The sequence below is a fragment of the Mercenaria mercenaria genome, chromosome 15 (genome assembly GCF_021730395.1).
Source record: "Mercenaria mercenaria strain notata chromosome 15, MADL_Memer_1, whole genome shotgun sequence".
In the NCBI taxonomy this organism is placed as follows: Eukaryota; Metazoa; Mollusca; class Bivalvia; order Venerida; family Veneridae; genus Mercenaria; species Mercenaria mercenaria.
In genome coordinates, this window is record NC_069375.1 from 32,664,745 (window position 1) to 32,689,223 (window position 24,479).

At 32.7% G+C, this 24,479-nt stretch overlaps 1 protein-coding gene across 1 annotated transcript in view; it reads right to left on the minus strand.

The window, feature by feature from the left end:
* Positions 1-23,612, minus strand: part of LOC128548750 (uncharacterized) — a 38,424-nt gene extending 14,812 nt beyond the window's left edge. The window contains exon 1 of the mRNA XM_053524159.1: positions 23,498-23,612. Within this exon, the coding sequence (XP_053380134.1) occupies positions 23,498-23,599 (102 nt within the window). The 5' untranslated portion in view covers positions 23,600-23,612. The remainder of the gene's footprint in view (positions 1-23,497) is intronic.
* Between the last annotated feature and the right edge of the window lie 867 nt (positions 23,613-24,479).

The following is a 24,479-nucleotide window of genomic DNA, read 5'->3' on the forward strand; positions in this document are numbered from 1 at the left end:
TCTTTTAATGCTAGATCTGTTAAAAATCTAAAACTTGACAAAAATCTGTAATTTTACCTTCATCAATATCTTTATTTTCGGCGTACTGTAAGCAACACTTGCACACATACATATTATAATTAATACATAGACACAGCTTTTATATCTAGCCACCACGACTCTCTTCGCTGACAGTGTTTCAATTTGTCCATTTATATAGTGTGATCGTTAAGGGAATAAAATCGGTTGAGAAAATATTGAAAAATATACCCCTTTATAGACCGAGTTGTGTTATCGTTGGATTTTGAGCCACAGCGACAATTTAAATAATATGACAACATTTGAACATTTTCATGATGGAGGGTCTTAGGTACAAGCTAGATCGGTTAAGAATTCTACACCATAGGTAAAGCTTCAAACCGACATTGGTGGCGGGCAAGAGATTCGATCGAGGTAATCGAACTTAGCTGCTCGACCATGGACGTCACAAGTTTAATATTGTAGTGACGATACAAAAAATATATCAAGTTTGATGTATATCAATTTTTAAATGATTTTCCACTCATCGTATTTAAATACAATTCTAACAAAATTTGTTTCTATGTAAGTAATATATTTTTATAAATAATTGTTACTCCTTTAGGCCTAGGTAGAACTAGTCTAAGACTTTAATTAGCCCGATTGATATTTTAAAAATACATATAAATACATGTTGAAATATACGTAAGTTTTTTTCTGACCACTGCTCGTACTGAGCCTCACAAATAAAAAGAATAGCAGGGGTGATTATATTCAAAATTATGAAAGCGGGAGTATTTAACCCACATATTGTTGAAAAACGGCGTTAAACCCAAAACAAAACAAAAAATAACCCACATATTATATCTATAGTAAGCTGAAATGTTCAAGCTGAAGAATTAAACAATACAAGAACACAGCATAAATACCATGCCAAACAATCTGAAGGGATGGAACTATAACAACTTTAATTGGAAGATGGCAAAAACAACGTTGCTATGATGAGGAATAGAAAAAAAGTGGAATATGCAGGTCGCACAGTACGGCATCAATGAAAATGTTGCAGGTTCGGCTCATTTTGATCAAAATTTTCGTGGAAAATAAAGAAAAGCCCCTGTTGAAGAATTGTATCTAAATCAAAGCTACGATACCTTTCATAAATGTTTGTGCTGTATGACTGTGTATATATGTGTTTTCCTGTTTTTTAAGAGATTGCGGAGATATAAAATAGGGCCATAGTAACTTCTTTCAGTCTGATTATGTTGAACAGTAGCGTTATAAATTGGCCGCGAACAGGCTTTTACACAAAAGCTAACATGATCAATTATTCCTTATTGGTGAAATTTATGGTAACTGGATGTGTGCCAAAAGTTTAATGAAATACGAAAGAAAATTTGCATTAACCTTTTATAGAATCCTAATAATATGTTGAGGTTTCCCTATGACGTGTTTGGCATAATGCCAAAACTCTTTTGAATTAAGAGAATTAAGAGAATTTAATCCCCTTCATGACATCATTTGTCAAAGATAGAACTATCGGTATAATAATAAAGCTATATCTTGATCAGTTAAAACATTCATTTGTAATTAATTGATTTTCAAGTGTTCTGACTTCAGCCAAATTGTTGAGTACATTGATGTAATTGTACCTTAAATTTATCTTAATTTTATGTTTTGCTTTATTTATCTGTTACTTTTGCACTATTGTTAGAGCCTTTCTCAGTGGGGATTTTATTTACATTGTGTTGTTTAACTTGTTGAAAATAGGGTAAATGCTAGGTTGACATGCCCTAAACGCGTTTAAACCCCCCAGTTTCCTTTAATTAGGTTACTGACCGTTCCAAGGCGGTGCCCCTATTTTCAACATTTTTTTTGTCTGTCTTGAATTGTGTGTTGCGTATGTTTTCTTGTTTGTTGTAAGCTTTTTTCCTCCGCCCCACTCCCCCTTTTGCCCTCTCCTTTCCCTTGCATTTACGCTACTTTTTGCATCCCCCCCCCTTTACGTTTAGTAAGTTTTCGCGGCTCCTCTTTGTTTTGGCAGCCAAATCCCAAGACGGTACTTGATTGTTCCTACTTGTGTGGGAGCGTTTGTAAGCTTGTGAGTCTATAACGGTGCCCTATTGTTTTCTTATTTGTTGCTTGTTCGTTTTTCTATGTTATTCTGTTGATCGTCGTTGTGTGTTTATCTTTGGTACATTAGTGTCTGCGCTATTGTGGTTTACGTTGTAGTGCGACTGCTTTTTAAAGAGCATGGCATTCCCTTGTATATTCGTCCTTGTTCAACTTTCCCGTTCGGATTCCTCCCCCACTCCCGACCCCATTTCGCCCCTTACCAATTCCTTCCCCTTTATCAATATTTAGCTTATATTAATATGTACTTGTTGGATGTTTGAAGCAACCCGTCTAAAATATTTTTCGATTACAGCTTCTTTTTGTTGTGAGCCTACTATGTGAATGCGTGGTTCTGGGGCTGTGTTTTTGGTGCTCTGTGCTTCCGAGAAATCTACCCTTACCTATTATCTTTTGAAAATAAAGACATTACCATACCAGGGATTCCAGTAACCTTATACTTAAAGTTCTCTTATACGTGATAAAACATTCTTTTTGGATAATGTCACTTATAGAGGAGTCTGCTATTCATAATTAATTTCAGGGAAAAGGAAAACATATTTTACAAAAAGATTTACATGTATGAAAAGTCATCGTTCACTTTGTTACGCGATGTAAGTTATAAAGATTTTGTTCATGAAAAAAAAAGAAAAAAAAAAACGCCTTTATTTGGCTATTCGACAAACAAAGCGTCCCCATGGAATTAGACAAGTAGCGATGGTATGGGTGTTGCACATTTCATAACCTCTCATGAATAGACGGAATCAAGCTGAGTCTGCTATCATATTTATATGACGTTATATAATTTTTAACTATGATTGCGTTTTACACTTCTTAAGGATCTTTTGACAGATTTTTATTTTAGACATGTTTACTTTTCTTTCAGTCAATATGTTAGTTTATTTCAGACATGAGTACAGATCAGTTTATCTTGTCAGTGTGTTATATATCTAGGTTAAAGCACAAAATTAATTTTTTTGAAATTCCTGATTTGATAGTTTTGATTTTCTTCTTTTAAATATAGAATTTATACAACACTGATCTCTGTATACGTCGGAAATAAGAATTTTCATAAAGGTCAAGGACTAGACTCTTAGAATTGCTTTAAGTAAAAAAAAAAAACTCATTCCATTGTTTATATATTAAATGACATTACACGAGTGTCTTTTCATACTGAATTTAAAAAACAAATTGAATAATTGAATATGGTTATATATTTTTTTACCCATAATAGACCAAGTAAATTCGACCAAGATCTCATATTTTTTTCAACAACGCCTACATCGAAGCTTTAATACACTAGTATTATTATATGACTACCTTAAAGTAGGAACAAATTTATGTTGGAAAATCTCCTGTAACAGTTATCGTATTGCTTGATTCATTGTCACATAATCATAATTTGCCAAAGGGCCAGTCCGTTAGCAACAAGAGCTGTCGCAGGAGACATCGCGCTCGACTATTTCAATGCTGGATAGTGAAATTGGCCACATCTGAGGAAGCTGAAGCTGTCACTGGAGTGTTTAATGACTGAAATGCGGATGAAGATATTTGACAATAGCTTAAGTCTCAAAACATTAAATCAGTATAAAAGGAACATAATTCATGAAACACGTCTGCATAAGTATGCACCATGTGTCATATCATGCAGCTATTTCGGAACAACTATTTTAAGTTTGAATCAAATCTACGAGGGTCATCCAATAAGTTCTGATAATGGTCTTATATTGAACCAATTATAACAAATAGTGTCATACCTGTACTATATTCCTTTAAAGTATTGACCCCTGCTTCGGATTACCGCATTCCATCTCTTCGGAAGATATGCGATTCCCGTTGCTAGGCAACGATCGGAGATGCTTCGCAGTTCCTTGGCCACGGCAACTTTCAAGTCTTCTAGATCATCCAAACGAACTCCCCGTAGCGGCATTTTTAATTTAGGAAACAGGTCATAGTCAAATGGACTAAAGTCTGGAGAATACAGCGGATGCGATAATATTTTCCATTTATATTTCCTAGTTAGTGACGTCACCGGGTCTGGTTTATGCGACATCGCGTTGTCATGAATCAACGCTACTCCCGTATTTAAGAGTGCGGATCGCTTTTTACGTATAGCTGGCCTCAATTACTCTTGCAAAACTTTTGCATAATACGTTCCGTTAACTGTGTGTCCAAGGGGAACATAGTCTTAGACCGATACACCACCAATTATCATATGCCATAATTGCCAGCTGTTTCAGATTTCCCCGTTTTTGTCGGAATTTTGCAGAACTTGGTGACCCAGGAGTGTGCCATTCGGAAGACTGTGATTCCATTTCAGGTTCATAGCTTCGTAAACACGTCTCATCTATTGCAAAATTATGAAATAGGAACCTATCACCTTCATCTTCATATCGCTTTAAATGTTTTTCTGCAACTAATACTCTGTTCGTCATTTGGTCCCGATTCAAGTGATGAGGGACTCAACCTCGCGGAAACCGGCCGCATTTTCAAATGCCTCGTTTATATCGTATGAACTGATTCATGAGCAAATGCAACACCCTCAGCTAACTCCTCACATGTATAACGTTTATCTTCATCCAAAATTTTCTTTACGCTTTCAACATGAAACTTGTCTGTAGCTTCGATCAATCGTCCGCTGCGGGGGTCATCGGAAATGTCATAATTTCCTTCGGCAAAACATTTTATCCACCTATGAACTGTATTAATTGACATTTCAGATCCACCACAAGCTTCTGATAAATTTTCATGCATTTCCTTTCCTGTATTCCTTCCAAAAAACTCAATTTTAATGTACGCACGCTGTTCAGCTTGACTTACCGCGGCCATGACGCTAAAGCGACGTCTAAATGACGTCACAGCGTGATGACTTAGTATGACGCACATGTACGTATTCGACGTCAATTAATAGCGTAATAGTTAATTGCCACGCTTGCCATGTTTTATAACTTTGCGATATAAGATGAAAAGGTTATTCGACCATTAACAGAACTTATTGGATGACCCACGTATTTAGTAATACTGGAATCCTTCGCAAATTAAACGAGAAATTCTATTAGTAAGAAGAGGGCTTAACTCAGAACAGACTGGGACCATCATTATCAAGATTGTGTTAAAGGATTTGAGTGACAATGTGTAACAACCATTTTAAGTTTGATTAAATCCATTTAGTAACAACAGAAAAGTAAAAAGGGGATATAACTCATATTTTTTTCCACCATAGTCGAGACTTTAATGATATTACTAGTATCATGTTAGCTAACTGCGACTGGTGGTTTGTTTGTCAGATCATGTTAGGAAATCAAAAATAAGCTTTTTCAAATTCATTGGAAATATCATTTCCTTCATTTTTCTTTTATCTAAATTTGTTGAGATGAAATATCAAAATTGTTGAAAATAGTTCATTGCGTGTTCATTATGAATCCCTGCTCATGAGTTTTTACATGACCAGTTATAATGCGCATTTGTTGAAGTATCTCATTTTGAGCAAGTTAGTTGTGGGATTGCAAAGATCTACATATATTTTCCTTTGTCCTGCGGTGGTAATTTACTTTACTACAGGCTTATTATTGATCGAATAGATTGAAATAACATATAGCTTTAACGTAGTTTATATTGTGCGGTCATGTCTTTGTTCCCTACGTAGAGCACGCATGCGCGAAAATTTACTTCCGTTGCTAATGTTCGATGACCTTCATTTTACGTTCGGTCATATTTTTTTTTAACCAAAAATATATGGCCAAATATCCGCATGCCAACAAGACCTAATGAAAATATCTTTTATTTCCCGGGTAGATCATTTACATGTCGTCAGGCATTTAAAAAAAAAAAGCTTATAATATTGACAAAATTTGACAATTGTATTAGTTATTAACAATCGTTGCTATGCAAATGTCACGACTAAAGAACCATATAGAATTCAATAAAAAAAACAACAATAAAATGGCACACTATTTTTTCCTTACTATGCTTTAGGTAAATATGTGATCAGCAGGCAAATATATGGCTTTATTTCAAGCCAACGATGTCAAACATGTAACTGTTTGAACAAAAACGTAGCATATAAACTCTCAAACCGAAAATTTTAAAATTAAGCAAAGATAATTTTCAAAACGAGCTCTATTGTATACTGCAGCAATACAAAGTTTGTTAATCAATATATATACCTTATTAGATAACCAGTAGTGTGTTGATGCATAATTGATTATTTTCTTTAATTCAATAAATGATTAATTATCATCATCAAAATTATAACATAAACAGAAATCATATAGTACATAAAATTTACATTAACACAAATCATATATTACATTTAATGAACACATTACATAAAATAAAAGAAACAAGTTAAAAAAAACCGCAAAACATTTGAAATAGGTAAATAAGGCACACGTTAAATTTGAATTGAGTTATAGGTTGAATATCAGACGAGAACATCCTTCGTATTATTTTGTAAAGGAAGAGACAATTGACTTTAACGGCGTGCTTACATCAACTTTTGTTTCTGCTGTTTGATTTTCATTTATTTCTTTTTGTTACTTTTAATATTGCAAGCCTTGAGTCAGAAACAGAGAAAATAGACTGAACAATTTAAAATGAATCCATATTATAAACAGCGGGTTTTCATTCATACATATTCAAACGACTTTCGCTTGCATGTTAATAATAATAATTCATAATTTAAATATAGTAAAATAACGTCAAACATGATAATATTTACATTCGAAACAAAAACAACAACAACAACAAATGAAACAAGAAACAACAACAGCAACAAACAACAACAACAACGACAAGTCAAACGCACAAAATATAATGTCACCTTACCTTTATTTCTATTCTCTTATTTATCCGTGTACTGTCTAAAACGCCTGCACATACACATAGCATGATCACTTTGGAGAAAAAATTATTATGCTTAGACATTATGGCTGTCTCCGACACTCTGCGTTATTCTAACATTGAGCGTCCTTAGATTTTTGATCATTTATATAGCGTACCAAAGCAGGAAGAGAAATGAGAGAAATGCGGTTAATAGATTAACTGGGGGAATTTAAGAAAATATCTTTAACTATATGAATGAAACCTGTATATTGATTATCATTTTAAACATTTCATCCCCTTTACAATTCATATCAACTTAAGCGATGATGATATTTGATAAAAGCTTTTTTTCTGAATCGACTTTAGGAAATAATGAAAAATATCATGATTGAATTGATACGTGAAATCAACGATATGATCAATATTCTTACTGACATTTTAGCTCACTTTTAACGGTAACAGAGCCGAGATTACTGGTGTTGTGTTGTTCCCCCCCCCCCCCCCCCCCGCCCCCCCCCCCCCCGAATGTACAAATGTGATATCTGTATTAGTGTCTTGTCATGGTCATGTGACTGTCATATGCAATACAATATCATGTGCTTTTTATCATTTTTCCTTCCTTTTGCGTACGTGAAAGGGACCGGACTCCAAAGTTTAGCTATAAATGGTGTCTCTTCAAAATTGAAAAGTTACATTTGTGGTCAGAATATGAACATTAGATGATATTATTGATGTTTCTAAACTATTTAAAACATACGCAATCAAAGAAAACAAATCAAAGTTGGGAATCCATCCCGGGTTGCCACGGCAATAAAAGCTTTCCTTTCACGTTGACCGATACACTACGGAGGAATTCCTAATATCCCAAAATCTTCTTTTTTATTTGTTGTCGTACGATCTGGGGGTCAGTCCCTATATCAAAGTTATCATTCAAAGTATTTTGGTAATAAATAGTTTATATCTCCTAAGTATGGTGGCTAATTTATGCCATTTCGTTATTTCGTTCTGTCGCAGCGACAGAACGACAAACGTCTTAATTGCGCCCTGCCGAGCGTGCCCCTCCGCCAAACGTCACCCTGCCGAATGTCCATATAAAACATTGTCAATAAAACGATAATAATTTTGATCCATTAAGAGGAATATCATTCAAAAGACATTGCCATTCAATCATTATTTATTGACAAACTGCGACCCGGAAGATAAGGAAGCCAATATTCAATTTAAACGACCAGTAGGTGTCTTGCATGATTTAAAAGTATTTTAGCCTACTTTTTAGATATTTGAACAAGTAATTGATATACTATATAGAACGACTGCGAAGTATTTAAATATTTAAATTAACGAATGATTTAATTTGTATGAAACTAAAATTTGGAATTTGTCATCAATCTTCAGGTGTCAGCAATTAATTCAGACTTTTACGTATTTTTGACATTAATTATACAAACTTTAAAAAAGTGTGTATTTCCCTTCCCTCTTGTCTCTAATCAAAAATAATCTAAATCAATAACACACAAACACACATAAGATACATTGATTGTAAAGTAGTCAGTTTTTAATGAGCAAATATAATGCACCTGCTATAGCAAACTAAAACTTTATAAAGTATTTGAGGAGCATTTTACGTTCATTCAAATTGCCATGAATAATGGACATATGTTACTTTTTATGATAATGTTCTTAAAGAAAACATACATTTCACTAAGATATATATGTAAAGTCATTGTTAACTATGTTTAGGATAAAGTAAGTTTTAAAGATTTTGTTTATGTATAAATCCGTCTTTATGTTGCCATTCGACAAGATGCCCCAGTTGAAACGAATTGCACTTTCTCTTCCTTTTCGCGTTGTGAAATGTCTTGTTTCTGAGAAGCAATTCATCGCCGTATTTCCAACATGCTGTAACTAGCTTTTTGATAGTTTTAGGAAACGACGTTTAAAGATTTGAATGTCAATGACTTTACACTACTCACAGCCTTGTTGAACTAAATCTAACCTGCTTATGATAGTTCTACAAGGCCATAAATGCACCATCATACAGTTGGCATAGAGACGTAGATAATGACACTAAAATTCCAAGTTTGCCAAAAATGTTATTCTGGAATTGAATGAACACTTTAATTATCATTTTAAGTGCTTTCATTCTCCTTACAGTTTATATAAACTATAAGCGATGATGATTTGCAAATAGCTTTTTTCTGTTGATCTAATAGGAAATAATAACAATATTTCATACTGTTTTTGATACACTGTTTACATTTAAAGGAAACAGTGCCATGGTTTCTTATTTATTTATTTATTTGGGTTTTACGTCACAGCAACACAGTATCCGCAATATCTTGTGTTGTGTAGTTTGTGCAAATGTGATGTATGAATATGGATGTTGTATAACCTTCGCATAAGTCACGTGATCAAACATTGTTATATGTTAAATGGAAAATTTAGTAAAAACAATTAACTTTCTTGTGTTTTCCGTAACATTTAAGATATTAGACCCGTAAACAGTAATGTTTACAAAATGGCATTTACTTGCTCTAATATTCTTAAACTTGACCGTGTTTTGCACTGTGTTGCAATCTTTTAACAACTTTTACCGTGCCGTTTTTTTTAAAAATAAATTTTGTATAACATATGGTATTTCCTCAAGCTCAATTAGAGACAAATTCCAAAGTGATGGCCACTATCAAAAACGTTTGCAGAGACTTAATTATGCCATTAAAATTGATAAAAAAACCATCAAAACTATTGGTAAGCAATTATAAAACACAAAATAAAACTGCCAATATCACTTTTTCTAGTAAGGGTGACTCAAGTAAACGGATTTAGTGAGACAGAATTCTGACTCCACCATTGAAAAATTAAGGTCGAATTCTGCGGGTCTGTTTTGCAATTTGCTCGCTTCAATGAAAAATAACCTCGTGGCAGTAGTAAAACCTTCCTACATTTCTTCCACAATATGTATCATAAAGAGTGAAAGCAAAATAGAGAACTTTTACCGTATGTAACTCAGTTTTTTTCAAAGATGTCTATCTCTACACCTTTGGTTTCAGAGAAAAATTCACTTTGACCAGCAAAAAATCGCTTATCAAATGAAATTTTTCCACTTTTTTACAATAAATCAATAATAAGTCTTGAAAGAAGTAAAAAATACTAGAAAAAAAAGGAAAAACATGGCCCCAGTGGGGTTTCAACCTGCGTTCTCCTGACAATTGAAATCAAAGTAGGTTTATGGTAGAAATTGAATATCCTTCAAAAAAGAGGTACTCTATAGCGGGTCATATACCTTAATAAAACTGAATTCGAGTTTCAAAGCCTTATTTAGAAATATAGCAATAATTTCTTGAGGTTGCAAATTTGTTTTGTTGACGTGCGAGCTGAAAGTCACTCCCTTTAAAAAATATCATTCAAATTATTTACAAAAGCCAAACTATGTCATATAAAACAATGTCATTATAGCATGTATAAATGGGTTTGATCTATAATATATTTTAATAAATAAATGATTTGATATTGGCCCTGTTTTTTGTCAGTGGGCAGTCGTACAAAGCATATTTTTGCCATTTTTAGCTGGAACTTGCGTATTATTTTCTCATTTGAGTATCTTACAATTTTAGCTGTGATAGAAACTGCTTTAGATTACATTTCTTCGTAGGCTGCAGGCAACGAGACACAAAATTGTACACATATATGTTGAGCGAGATAATAAAACCAACCAATCACATATTATACATCCCATGCCTCGTTTTACTCTTGTACGAAATTGTTTGCAGTTTACAGCTGATAGTGACATTCGACTTCGCAATATTATTCATCCACTTCCCAGCATGTGAATAGCGAATTGCTGTTATTATTACACAAAAATTCCATACTATCTAAATGTCTGTCATTTTCCAGACTTCCGCACTGATTCACGTGAATAAACGCTTGTATGTGATTTGATGAAATATTTACGTTTACGTAAATTTAGCACGTAGCGGTTACACACTAGTAAATCGTGTCGTATTTTGCACGACAAAAGTATAAATAAGGTCCGCGCTCAAACTGCCAAGGATTACTACATTCAAAACAAAATGGCTTCCGTTTCCGAACTTCCAGGTGCGAATCAATATCACTTTTTTGGCCCTGTCCAATTAGCCAATCATATTCCTTAAATATCGGGTTTATATCTATATCACTTTTTGGCCCGGGTCCGCTGACTGATACAGATACAGATACTGTTACAGGGGAGGCCATTGTATTATTGGACGAGGCAAATGCTGTGTTTGAGGGCGAAACATTGATAGTTATTTAATAAAGAGGTATATCATTCAAAATGTATTGACTTTTAATATTCATTATTGAATAACTACATGTATTATTTATTAGCCCTTTAACAAAGCATTTGCCTCGTCCAGTAATACAAAGGCCTCCCCTGTAACAGCGCCAATATCTACATAAGTCAGCGGCCTCGGGCCGAAATGTGATATATATATAAAGCCCGCATTTTAAGGAATTTGACTGGCTAATTAGACAGTTCCAAAATTGATATAGATTTATAGCTAGAAGTTCGGAAACGGCAGCCGTTTTGTTTATGAAGTTAGTAAACATTGACAGTTTGAGCACGGAACTTATTCATTTTAGCGTACAAAAAAAACAAAAAAAAAAACAAAAAAAAAAAACCCTTGCGTGCTAAATTTACAACGTAATACAATTTTCATCAAATCATAAAAATAACAATAACAAATCACTTATTTATTAACATATATTACAAACTTTTAGTAACATCTCTTGACCGATAAAGCCGAGACAGCTTTATCACAAAAATCAGTAAGTCGCTGCTACCGGACAGGTTCGTCGAGTTTCTTATTAATTGTTGTTGTTGTAGTAACACGAGGACAAAATCGATGAAAAGCTTTGGTCATTATCTGACTGGACATATTTATATATTTACAGGCGGGATGTACTTGAACTAAGTTTTAATATTAAAATGAAAAGAGGAGCGAGTGGAAAATGTATATAATACATTATTTATTGTCAAATAAAAATAATAATGAACATTATGAAAATGTAATCTAAAACATGTAAAAAGACATTACATATTACACATCCAATATATAATTTTTTGCTTTAAGTTAGAATATTATAATTATTTTGACCCTTTATTCTAGTGCATAAAAAATCTATGAAATAAGTTAATTACACAAATAATTTAACACTTGTCGACAATATTGAAGCAAAATCCTGAACATATAGCTATATTAACAAAAGAAATGTTTACGCATGTAAATAAACATTAAATGCTTAAAAAATATTTAGGGTACAACCCTATTAATATTAAATGGTATAAATAAATTCATAGATGGACAAGTCTTTGATAACAATTTATCACTGTTACTTCTAAAGCTTGGTAATTGATTTACTGTCATAAAATTAATATAACAAGTGCAAAAAGCATACAAACAAGATCCCCGGGAGAAAAGAAGGACGATATAAAGACAGAAGAAAGTGAAATATATATTACAATGCAGTAACCAACAGCTATCTTTTATGACCAAGCTTGAAACAACACTGTCCTGACTATTTTGTGTTTTATAATTGCTTACCCCTAGGCGATATTATAAAACACAGTTACTTTAAAGGGTGATTAAGGCCTATGTTATTTTGAAATTCTGAATTAGGTGGGTGGGGTACATGGTATTATTTCTAAGGAATTTCGAAGTTACCGCAAAACAATTTTTATTCCAATGTAACAATACATTAAAACCATGCAGTGCTGAACTATTGCTTTAATTGACAGACTAAAGTGGGAAAAGTTATCAGTATGTTCGGGTCACAATTTTCGGGGTAAGTATTCTATATCATCAAGTATAAATGCTAAAAAGTATAAAATACATGCTAAAGCTGAACTATCCGTGTAAATGAGCTGAGAGCTATTTTTCTATTTCCATTTATTACTTTTCTAAAAGACACATTACAACTTACCAGTAGTCGGAAAAAAAAAATGTCATTTTTGTTCACATGCCTTTACACATTAAAGAGGTCCGAACTATAGGTATGGTGAGCAAGAAGGGCCAGAGCGCTTACAGGGAGTGTACTGCTCTGATTAATATATATATATTTAACTTTATCATAAGTCCGCAAAGAGCACCAAAACAATTTTTACTTTCCTGCGTTTCGGAGTATAGCGGGAAAGTTTTGTCTTTGAGTTACGGTTTATTGAACCGCACTGGTCAAGTATGTATCAATATTGTCCAATGGGAATTTGTTTATTCCCAAACTGACCAATTAGAAATTAACATAAGTTACAAGTATAATGTGTTGTAGATATTTGTCAGTTCTAGCGTGCACTTATTTAGCACTGGATGAATTTCAAGTTTCTTAATATAAAAAAGAAGTATATAATTTTTTTTTATAAGGATTTGAATAATTTAGTTTTTACATTTGAAAGCTGTTACATATTTGAATTTTGAAAAAGTTATTATTAATAAGTAGATCTATTGTAGATATACTTCATTTAGCACATAGTTGAGTCAGTTTTTCTTGATAGTAAAAAGAAAGTTTTTTCTTAACAATATAAAATAATTTTTTATGCACATATAGCAAGTTTGTGTCGCAATTAAATTAACACTTTTCAATGTGTGAAGTCCACACACACCATTGAGGAAAGCACTGAATTGTTATTTTTTGGACACAGGTTTTCAGAGTCACATTCTCTGTTTTTTCCTGGACGTCGTGTTTTTCAATGATATGGAGAATTCCGATACGAATGTTTAATAAAACATTATAAGACAAAAGGTTTTGATTATATATGAATAACATATGTAATGAAAGATAGGAGTTTGTAAGAATGGATTTACACAGTAACAATGTTTATGTTATACATCAGTATCATATTTATAAGATACAATACGAGATTTACGTAATTTTTGTTGATAGTATTTGTTATACAGTATGTCATTCATATCGTATCGGAATAAATGGTCCCGTAGCCAGAGTGCACAGCTACAAGGGCGAAATAGAGTTTGTGTTAAGTTTTATTTATAAGTAAAGAGAAGACATAGCATTATTAATTTTGTAAAAATACTTTTATTTACAAACGTATGTCTGACAAAGGACATCGTGATTTCTAAGTAGCCTTTTAAAAAGCTGCATTTTCAAGTACCTGATATTTTCCACTTTGGTTAAAAACATTTTTACTATAAATTTGTGTAGATAATGACTGACTACAGAAGGAATATCACGGAAATAGAAATACGTTTGACATAGAGAATGCTACAACCTACTAAACTTCAACAAAAAACAAAATAGCGGATTTATTAGATCTTAAGATACACATTTGAACAGCATTTACTTATTACTGTTAAATCATGTCTCTACTTTTTCCAACTATAATGAAAGAAAATATCATGTTTTACACCTTATACTCAAGAGACATAAGAAAATTAGTCTTGTTTAAAGGTTATTTGCTAAACATATTATTCAGCAGTGTGTAAATGACGTCATTAATACACTTAAATATCTGCCTCCATTATCAGCCATTTTCTTAAATTTCAAACTGCCATATCTTTTTGAATAGTTGTCCGATTTTAAAAATTCTGTCAGCGTTATGAAGGGCTTGATGATGACTTTCATGTAAAATTTTCAGGCTTTCCTTACCCTTTAATAAAAGATGAAAAATAGAATAGAACTTTATGATAAAAATCAAATAGATCGTGTCGGAAATGTTGGAGAGTGAGAAAGCAAAATCGTACGTATTTTTTAGCATGGATGATTTTGCACTGGGGTCATGGGACTCGTTCTGAACAGGCCTGTTCGTCAGCCGCGAGCTAGTTAAATGAATGGTTACAGACTTCTATCCGCATGGCGGCTGGCATAGTGGTAGGAGTTGGGAGGTAATTGACAAGCACAATAAAAGGTGTCTTATAAGTCAAATTGGCTGGCCCTTTAAATAGGGGTGACATTATAATAAAAAAGACCTTTATCTTTATACAGAAGGGACTAGTTTGTTTTACATGTAACATCAAAGCATTAACCCATCGTGAAAATATTATGTAAATGTAATATTATATTTTGACGTTACACTGAAAAAAAACAACAAATACCCTTGTGCATATTCATTAATATAAAACTATAAACAAACAAACAAACAAAATGTTTATCTATTTTATTTTGTTGGGTGTAGAGTAACATCGAAACGACACAGTTGACTTTTCCAAGGTAGGGAAAGACTCCAGGTCTACGTTTTTCTTTTGCAAGTATTAAAGTTATATATTCAATTAAATTTCGATAAAAAAATGATACTTTCAATGATATTTACCATCAAAAATTACAAATGGTTTGTCGATTACACCATACTTTTAATTACAAAAGTTTACACACCTTGAGGGTCGGAAAGCACGAAATTTACGTTCTTGAACGTATATATGAATCGTCATGCTTGAAATGTAAATAAAGGAATAAAAGTGTATGTTTACATGTTCGTGGAAAAGATCGAACTGTGATTGTCAATGTTCCCGATACGGAATATATATGACTGTATAAACACGAGCCGTTTCATCTTATGGGACTTTCAGGAACACACTAACCGATTATTTATTTATTGTATTTATATTCTGGTAACCTTTGACACTGATATCGAGGACAAGCCGGATTTGGACACATACATGTATGTTGTTGGGCTGGAAAAAGATAAGGTCCAAAATTTAAACTAAATGCTGTATTGAATAACTTCTTCGTTATTTCTGTGCATACAATTCGGTTGCTTAAACATTAGAATATCAGAAAATTACTGGAAATGAAACATATCTTTGAAAAAGTCCTGATCTTTCGTCATTGGTTTGGTTGGCGCATGTTTACAAATTTAATGTTAGTAGGCCGTGATCTCCAAGATGCCGTGTAAAGTGATAATTTTGATGACACATTGGGTTTGTTTTTGTAATTGTGAGTGATCGTTAAGTGATCAGAAAGATCGGACAGTGGGGTGTTATAAAAAAATGATGCTTTATTAAGATTAGAAAGTGAATTGTACTATACAATAAGGAATTCTAAGGTAAAATACTCCTTTTATTTCGTTCACTGAAGAAAACATGGCGGACATATTTTTGTAAAAAATCGGTACACGTGTGATTTATGTAACACAGTTTAACTATGTTTTTTTTTTTTAGAAAAGTAACGCTCAGCTCATTTACACTGACATATCCTTGATTGATGAATATATATATTGTATACATATGAGAGACTTACGGGACCAAAAGCCTACCCCGAAAATTTCTATGCATTTTCTTCCAGTATACTGTTGGGACATGCTTTTCACTACTGGATGCACATACCATTAAACATGGTTTAAAACCCTGTAAAATATCCATTAAAATAAGAAAAACCGTTAATTAACCCCATTAATTCTTGCATAACTTTATTTAACAGGTTTCACAAAATTAATGGGTTACATGTTCAAAAGCCATTAAAACACCAATTTTTGACCATGAATCATGCCATTAAAATTTAGTTTGGTAGCTAAAAAAGTTAATGGCTTCGAAAAAATAGTGAAATTCTGTATATTTTGAATTGAACAGGATTATTCATGGCCCTTAAATTTAATTTAATGCCCAGGAAATGTATAGGTTCTGTACGATTTCATTTAAGAGTAAACTAAACGGCCCTTAACAGCAATGTAATGACCATTAAATCCTACATTCTGTAAAAAGTGATTCGTATATTTTCTTTTTGGGTTTTCGGCCTGCACTCCCATTTAATGCTTATAATTCCAGTCCTATATTGTTCTAAAATGGACTTTAATCACACTAAATACATACTACACACACATCGTCTATTATATATCATGATGTTATATTTAGTTGCATTAAAGTTATTTCCCCTTGATGCAGTTACGCCATTTTTTCAAATGTTTGCCAAATTGTGTTCCTACAAAAAATCGGATTTATTTCAATGAAAGTCGGATGAAAACATATTAATTTATTTGATAACATCAATCTACATTATTTTGGTAAGGGTAAATACGTATTGATGCATGCTACTTTTTCTGTTTTTTGTTTTTCCTGTCCAAATAATCAGCATTTGTATAAGAAAATGGGTGGGGTAAGGAATTTACATTATAAAATGTGTTCAGACCAGTTTAGATTTTCAAATTTTCCAATCCTTGAGTAGAAACTAAGGTTTATAGAGAAGTGAACAGTACACATGATTGTGAAGATTTACAGTCTGATTTAAATTCATTTGGGGCATGGGCAGATCAATCGCTTCTTCGTTTCAATGAATCAAAGAGTGTGGTACGCTTGATTGGGGAGGGGTGAAGCTATTTTTGATGCAATCCCTCAAACATTTGCTCTCAGCTGTTTAAGTGCATGCACCTGAGCACAAAGTACTGAATGAGAGCTAAATTGTGATTGCCCATTGTGCGCTGATATTGTCATCAACAGTTGCTATTTGAATACAACTGATGCCTAATGTCTGTACCAATAAAAACTTGGTCAGAATGTTTCTTAATATTATAATGTTGAATAGTTAAAACTACCCACATGGTCACTTGATCTATTAAACCGGTACCTGTAAACCCTTCTCAGTACAACACAACACAATACAATATCCATTTATTTTCTCATTTCATATGAACATATGACAGAATAAGGATACAATATGACAAATGTTTGTACGGGGCTGTTACATGTGTTTACATTACAAAATAATGAGAGAAAAAAGAAGAAACAAATATTCTTCTAGCATTTTACAAAACAGTACATATGTAATGATACTATATATACGTAGTTAAAATCAATACGGCAAATATCAATATGAAGTCGATTATCTTAAGATGTCTAATTCTGATGGCAAATGTTCATGGCCCTTAATTTGATATACCATTAAAATATTAGGAACCCATTAATCATTTTTTAATAGTTAACGGCAATTAACAGAGTATTAAAATAATTAATGGCCCCATTAGTTATTACTAATTAATGCGGAATTAAGGGGTACTTTTTAATGGCACATTAATTTCATGCCAATTAAAAATTTTCATGGAGTTTTAAGGAGCCTGTTAACTTATTTTAATGGTTTATTTTACGCAGCTTTTCATGGTTATCAAAGTCATTTTAACAAGGTATATTTTACCAGGGTTTTAATATACTTATTTCATGGCTTTTTAATGTATGGCATTAAAACTATGGTCATGAAAATCCCATTAAATAGTAAGAAGTAATGGGTGAATTTAAATGGTGACCTGTTAAAACTCTGTTAAAAACGTTTGAAAAAATTAAGGCCAATTTCATGACCCTTTTAATGGCATGTGCATCCAGAGTGTCACTGATACTTAATAATTTACTCGGAGATATTTTTTTCCATTATTATCAGTTTCTCTTTGATCCCCATGCATTACTCGTGTTGTTACGACAATCTCAGTTTTACATAGAAATTTTTCATTTTCAAAATAACATAGTCCTTAAACATTTGATACAATTAAATTATTATATGTAGTTTGCAAACGCAAAATATAATTGTGTGCAATCATGAGACTAAAATGAATAATAGAAAACGCAATTTTCAGACGAATAAAAAAACAAATGTACTAAAAAAAACAAAAAAACAAAACAAAAAAAAAAAACAAAAAAAAAAGGTATAAAGTCGAAATAAACAGACAAAAGGATAAGGACTCTTACATTATAATATGTTTTTTTATAACATAGTAGTTTTAGGTAACCATGTTCAACGGAAACAAATTTTCAAAATTTAAGTTTAATTAGCAAAATTCAATCTTAAAATAGATCTAAAAGAATTCACGTGCCTAAAAAAATTGCCCGAAAGCACTGTTCTAACGACTGTTCAGCGTTTTTAAAAGATTGACATAACATAGACAAAGCCCATGCAAACCAGATGCTAGCAGACGACAATATTTTCCGTTACAGCTTCTGAGTACCGCGGAAAAAGCCGGAATATTGGAAGAAATGCTCACAGTACCGTCAAGAAAACCATCATAAACTTTAAAACAAATAACACATAACAAAAATTGAATAATTTATCATCTACACTTTTTTTTTTATTTGAATTTGATTATTTTCGGAAAATATCTCATTTAACTGTTGTATTTGAAAAAAGTCAGTTTTCTGCTCCGCTTCCTACAGAGTCTATTTGAACTGAGGTGGGTCTATTTGAAGACAACAAGGACTAACCAAACATTAAAATATTTATTTTTAAAAAATAATATTCATTAGATCCAGAAAAAAATGAAATATAATTTTTGGGTGCCGTTTATTGAATTTCCAAATAGACCCTTTTCTATTCAAGTTTCAGTAGTTTTATCCTTCTTTGTTTACATGGACAAATTTATCGGTTTTCCGTTAGGTCGATGCTATTAAAAGTTCGTTAAGTGCGACCCGGAAGATAAGGAAGCCACTATCAAACTTAAACAACCAATAGGTGTCCTACATGCTTTAAATTCATTTGAAATTATTTCGATAATTAATATTTAAAGAATAAATTAATATGTTATACAGAATGACTGTAAGATATTATTGATATTATTAAATAACATTTAAGCAACTGTTTTGATTTTTGGTATGATACTACATGTATCTTGAATTTTACAATTTTCTTCTGATATTTACGTGTAAGCAATTAAAGTAGACTTAAACTTTTATTTTATAGTTTTAGTTTTATAGTTTATAGTCATTACACCAACATAAAAAGGCACCTTACTGTAAAGACCGGGTTTTAATAAGTAAATATACATGTACCACAGTGCACTCACTGCAATTTTTACGTTCATTTAAACTTGCCATGAACAATTGACACAATGTTACTTTATATTTTAATAGTTAATTTATTTGCTTGAAGTATCTACTTTTAAACACGAATTGCTTGTTTGTTATAATAAAATGCAGTTTCTAAACGTGTTTACCTAACGCATCAGACTCTGATAACTATTCGTATGTAGGAATGAATATTATCGTGAAGTGACAGGAACGCATACTGTTTTGAGGTGCAGCAGGTTTATTTTTTTCTTCTTATAATTTGCTCTACAGTGAATACTTAATAAATATTAATTATGAATACTTAAAGGTAAAATACACGATTTATTCTTTTTACTGTTAGTGAGGATAAGTACTAAACAAATACTAGCCTTCCCGGTTAGATCAATAGGTAGAGTGAAGATGAAGATCTACGAATCACGGGTCGTGAGTTCAATTCTCGGGCGGGGCGTATGTTCTTCGTGAGGATTTGATAAAAGAACTTGCGTCTGAAATCATTTGCTCTACACCTCTGATTCATGCGGGGAAGTTAGCAGCTGTTTGCGGAGAACAGGGTTGCACTGGTACAGATTAAAGGAACATTAGTTAATTGCCCACCGTTACATAACTGGAATACTGTTTAAAAACGGCGTTAAACCGAAAGCAAACAAACACTGCCGTGTTTTTATGTAGCTCGGTTTTCCCTTATAAATGATTATCCTTGTTTTTCCCTCCACTTTAACACCTCCACCCCTTTCTCTTCCCATTCTCACTTTTGTTTCATGCATACAACTAAACAAACTTGTTTAAACTTTGAAGCGACATGTCTGCTTTATTTCCGCTTATGGCGCACTTGCTTTGCGGTATATGGCGCTGGCTGTTATTGGTATTCTCAGTCATTTCGGAAATCTTTCCTTACCTTAAAATTTGTATCCACACTGCCTTTAGTACAAACAGCAACAAATTCAATATAGTAATAATTTCATATTACGAACTTCATTCTTGATCCGAAAGGGAAGTAATATAAGGTTGAGAAAATGATTAAAACTCTCAAGTCTTTTCATTCACTCGTCTTTTTATTGTATCAATGAGGAAATTACATACTATTTGCGACCAACGTAAAAAATCACTCAATATGTATGCAAAGAATAACGTTAGTAATTGAAAATAATAGTATCTTCCTTTAATTTTCCTCAGTTGAAACTTGTAAGTAACACTGACATCTTATTTCCTGCTGAATAATTTAATGTTCGACTCTATCTTCTGTTGTAAACTAAACTTTGTACGAAATATTTACCTTTTTACAGCTGCAGTTTTTGCTGGCTTGTCCGTTTACAATTTACACAATCCTGGTCACATAAGATTATAGAAGTACTGTATACCACAAATGCGAACCGATGATAAATATTTTGGACTGACTATTTAAGGTAGAACACGACACTTTGCGAACTTTTGAGTAGCGTCTTGAAATTTTGCAAGTGTAAAGTTGACCATATTTCAAACAGGATACAGTTTACTTTATACTAATAGAGGCAACCACGTTTGTACACGAGGCGTCAAATTTGACCATTAAAGCCCGTTATTGAAACTGATGTTGCCGCGTATCCTTGGCAACTGTTACGGGTACTGCAACGGCACCAGCCGACAAGTTTTCTTAAATTATACATTATGAGACGAGGATTATTTTTTCCTTTATGGTGATGTAAAAATCATTGTTTTACACCAACAAATATTTGAAAAATGGAAAGAAAATCGCCGTTTTTGATTAAAAAATTGACGTTCAGTGTCGCAGCATTTTTCGCCTTTAAATCAGCATATTACAAAATCCCTTAATTAAATTTTGATTTTTTTCAATAAACGGTTTTTAAAATGTATACCGAGTCCAAATGACAAATAAAACTGGGAGTCACCGACGGAGTTTTTTTCCATACATGTGATTTTATTTCCACCACCCCCATGAGTAAATTTTGTACCATAATTCGACGTCTGCAGATACGTTCGAGACATCATAATTCAGCAATTTTGAAAATTACTTTAGATATATTTTCTATATAATAATGATTTTTTTTTTCATCTATTTCTTTTTCAAAGAACCAATTAACAAGTTTTTCGTTGTAAGACACTGCTTAAATGAAGAATTCATGCATATGCAATTGTGTAGATAGTTCGGAGATTTCACATTTGAAACAAAAAGTTAAAGCATAATTATTGTAAAATACAAATGTATCATAGATCAGTATTATACAGCAGTCTCATACATCTTTAATTTTGCTTAATTGTTTCTTGTTTTTCTTAATACTATCCCTAACCCCCTATAAGCAAACACGCACGCACGCCGGCACATCCCAATGTCATACATTTTTAATATTTCGTTTCTTACTTCTCCAGCCCAGTAACATATGACAATAAGATTAGTTTCCATGGTCCCTTCCGGTTTATTATCCGCTCAACGCATGTTCACATATTTTGACGGCGGGATTTGGTTTTACTAGTCAGAGTATTTTGAATTTTTAAAGCAAAGGGCACTATTATCTATCATGATATGAGCCGCGCCATGAGAAAACCAACATAGTGCGTTTGCTACCAGCATGGATCCAGACCAGCCGGCGTATCCGCTTTCAAAGCCTATTGTAATTAGAGAAACCCTTAGCAAATATACTATTATATAGATTAATTATATATCAAACAGAAATCATATATCACAAAAATGCACATAAACAAATCATTTATTTCATATAATGCACACATTACATATTTTAAAAAAAACTTGAAATATGTAAATAAAGCTAACATTAAATTTGAATGGAAATTAAAGGTTGAATATTAGACGAGGAAGTTCTTCATTTTTTTTTGTAAAGGAAGAGACCACTCGGTCACGGAAATCCTTTACATGATTATTCATTCTAAGATAAGTATGAATAAACATCGTTTTTTTTTTTTTGTTTTTTTTTGTTTTGGGTTAAACGCCGTTTTTCAACAGTATTTCAGTCATGTAACGGCGGGCAGTTAACCTAACTAGTGTTCCCGGATTCTGTACCAGTACAAACTTGTTCTCCACATGTAACTGCCAACTTCCCCACATGTATCATCAGAGGCGGAGGGCTAATAATTTCAGACACATTGTCGTTTATCAAATAGTCACGGAGAACACACGCCCCGCCCGAGGATCGAACACACACGATCCAAAGATCCGTTGAGCTAAGCGGGCAGGCATCGCAATATTTAAACGATATAATTAATTTAATACTGCAATTAGATAAGAACTCATAAAATATGTTAAAAGGCGCGTTTACACTGAAGCGCCTCGTTCTCATTTTTTAACTGCTCTTTACTGTATTTTATTTCTTTTTGTTACTTTTAAAATTGCAAGTCGTAAATAAAATCTGGAAAGTAGATAGTAGTAGTAGTAAGTAGTAAGTAAGAAACACCGAGAAAGAACAGTTCAAAGAAATGAAATATCCATCCGTATTACGAACAGTGGTTTATATATATTCAAACAATTTTCGGTTACATGTTAATGATTATTTGAGCCGTGCCATGGGAAAACCAACATAGTAGGTTTTAGTAGGTTTGCGACCAGCATGGATCCAGACCAGCCTGCGCATCCGCGCAGTCTGGTCAGGATCCATGCTGTTCGCTAACAGTTTCTCCAATTCAAATATGCATTAAAAGCGAACAGCATGGATCCTGACAGGCTGGTCTGGATCCATGCTGGTCGCAAACCCACTATGTTGGTTTTCTCATGGCACGGCTCATTTATAGTTTAAGTAGTAAAACGAAGTAAAGCATGACAACATTTACATGCAAAACTTTAACAAATTAAATAAAGAAAACGTATGTCATCTTACCTTTATTTCTATTCTTTTATGTATCTGTGTACTGTGTAAAACGCCTACAAATACACATAGTATGATTAAACTGTAAACAAAATTATTGTGATTGTCCATCATGGCTCTCTCAAACACTCTGCGTTACTCTGACATTGAGCGTCATTTATATATAGCTTACCATTAGTGAAGCAGGAAGGGAAATTCGGTGGGGGAATTTCGCTACTATTTGTAATGTAAATTTCTATTTATGTCTATTGGTATATTGATTATCAATCTTTTAAAATGGTTTCAATCCTTTACATTTTATATCAACTTTAGCGATGATGATTTGCAATTATTTTTAGGAAATAATGACAATATTTCATGATGTAAATGATACGTGAAATTACATGTAATAACATTAACAGTGCCGAGTAGTTGCAATAACTGGTGTTGCGTTGTCATGTTGGTCCGAGAGCTCACGGACTTTTATTGCAACAATTGAGGCCAAAAGAAGTTTATACATTTTTGGAAACAATATTTCATATCCTCTACGAAAACCCATTTCTTAAGTGTCAAAGCCGTGCCTATCTATATTGTGTTCACTTATGTTTGTGATAGGGGAGGTAAAACTCACTTGTGAAAATATTAGGGGGTAGGGTAACGTTTACGTCTACCATTTTTTCACTGTTTAATTACAGTAAATATTTGATTGTCAGTAAATGTATATATGTCAAACAATGACAGCAATAAGAAATTCATCAAAATGGAATGAAAGGTGAACTTGATATTCAAGGTCAAAGGTCAAATTTATGTGAAAATCACAAAAATTGGCAAATTTGAAATTTATTTTTATTCTCAGAAAATAGTTTGTCATCATAAGTCACTCATCTTTGTCTATGTAATGTGTATATATCAGCAAAAATCAGAAATACAAATATTATTGCAAAAAGTCAAGGTCAGCCCTGATAACTGAAGGTCAAAGTTCATTTTCATGAGAAAATGTGAAAACTGTTAGCTT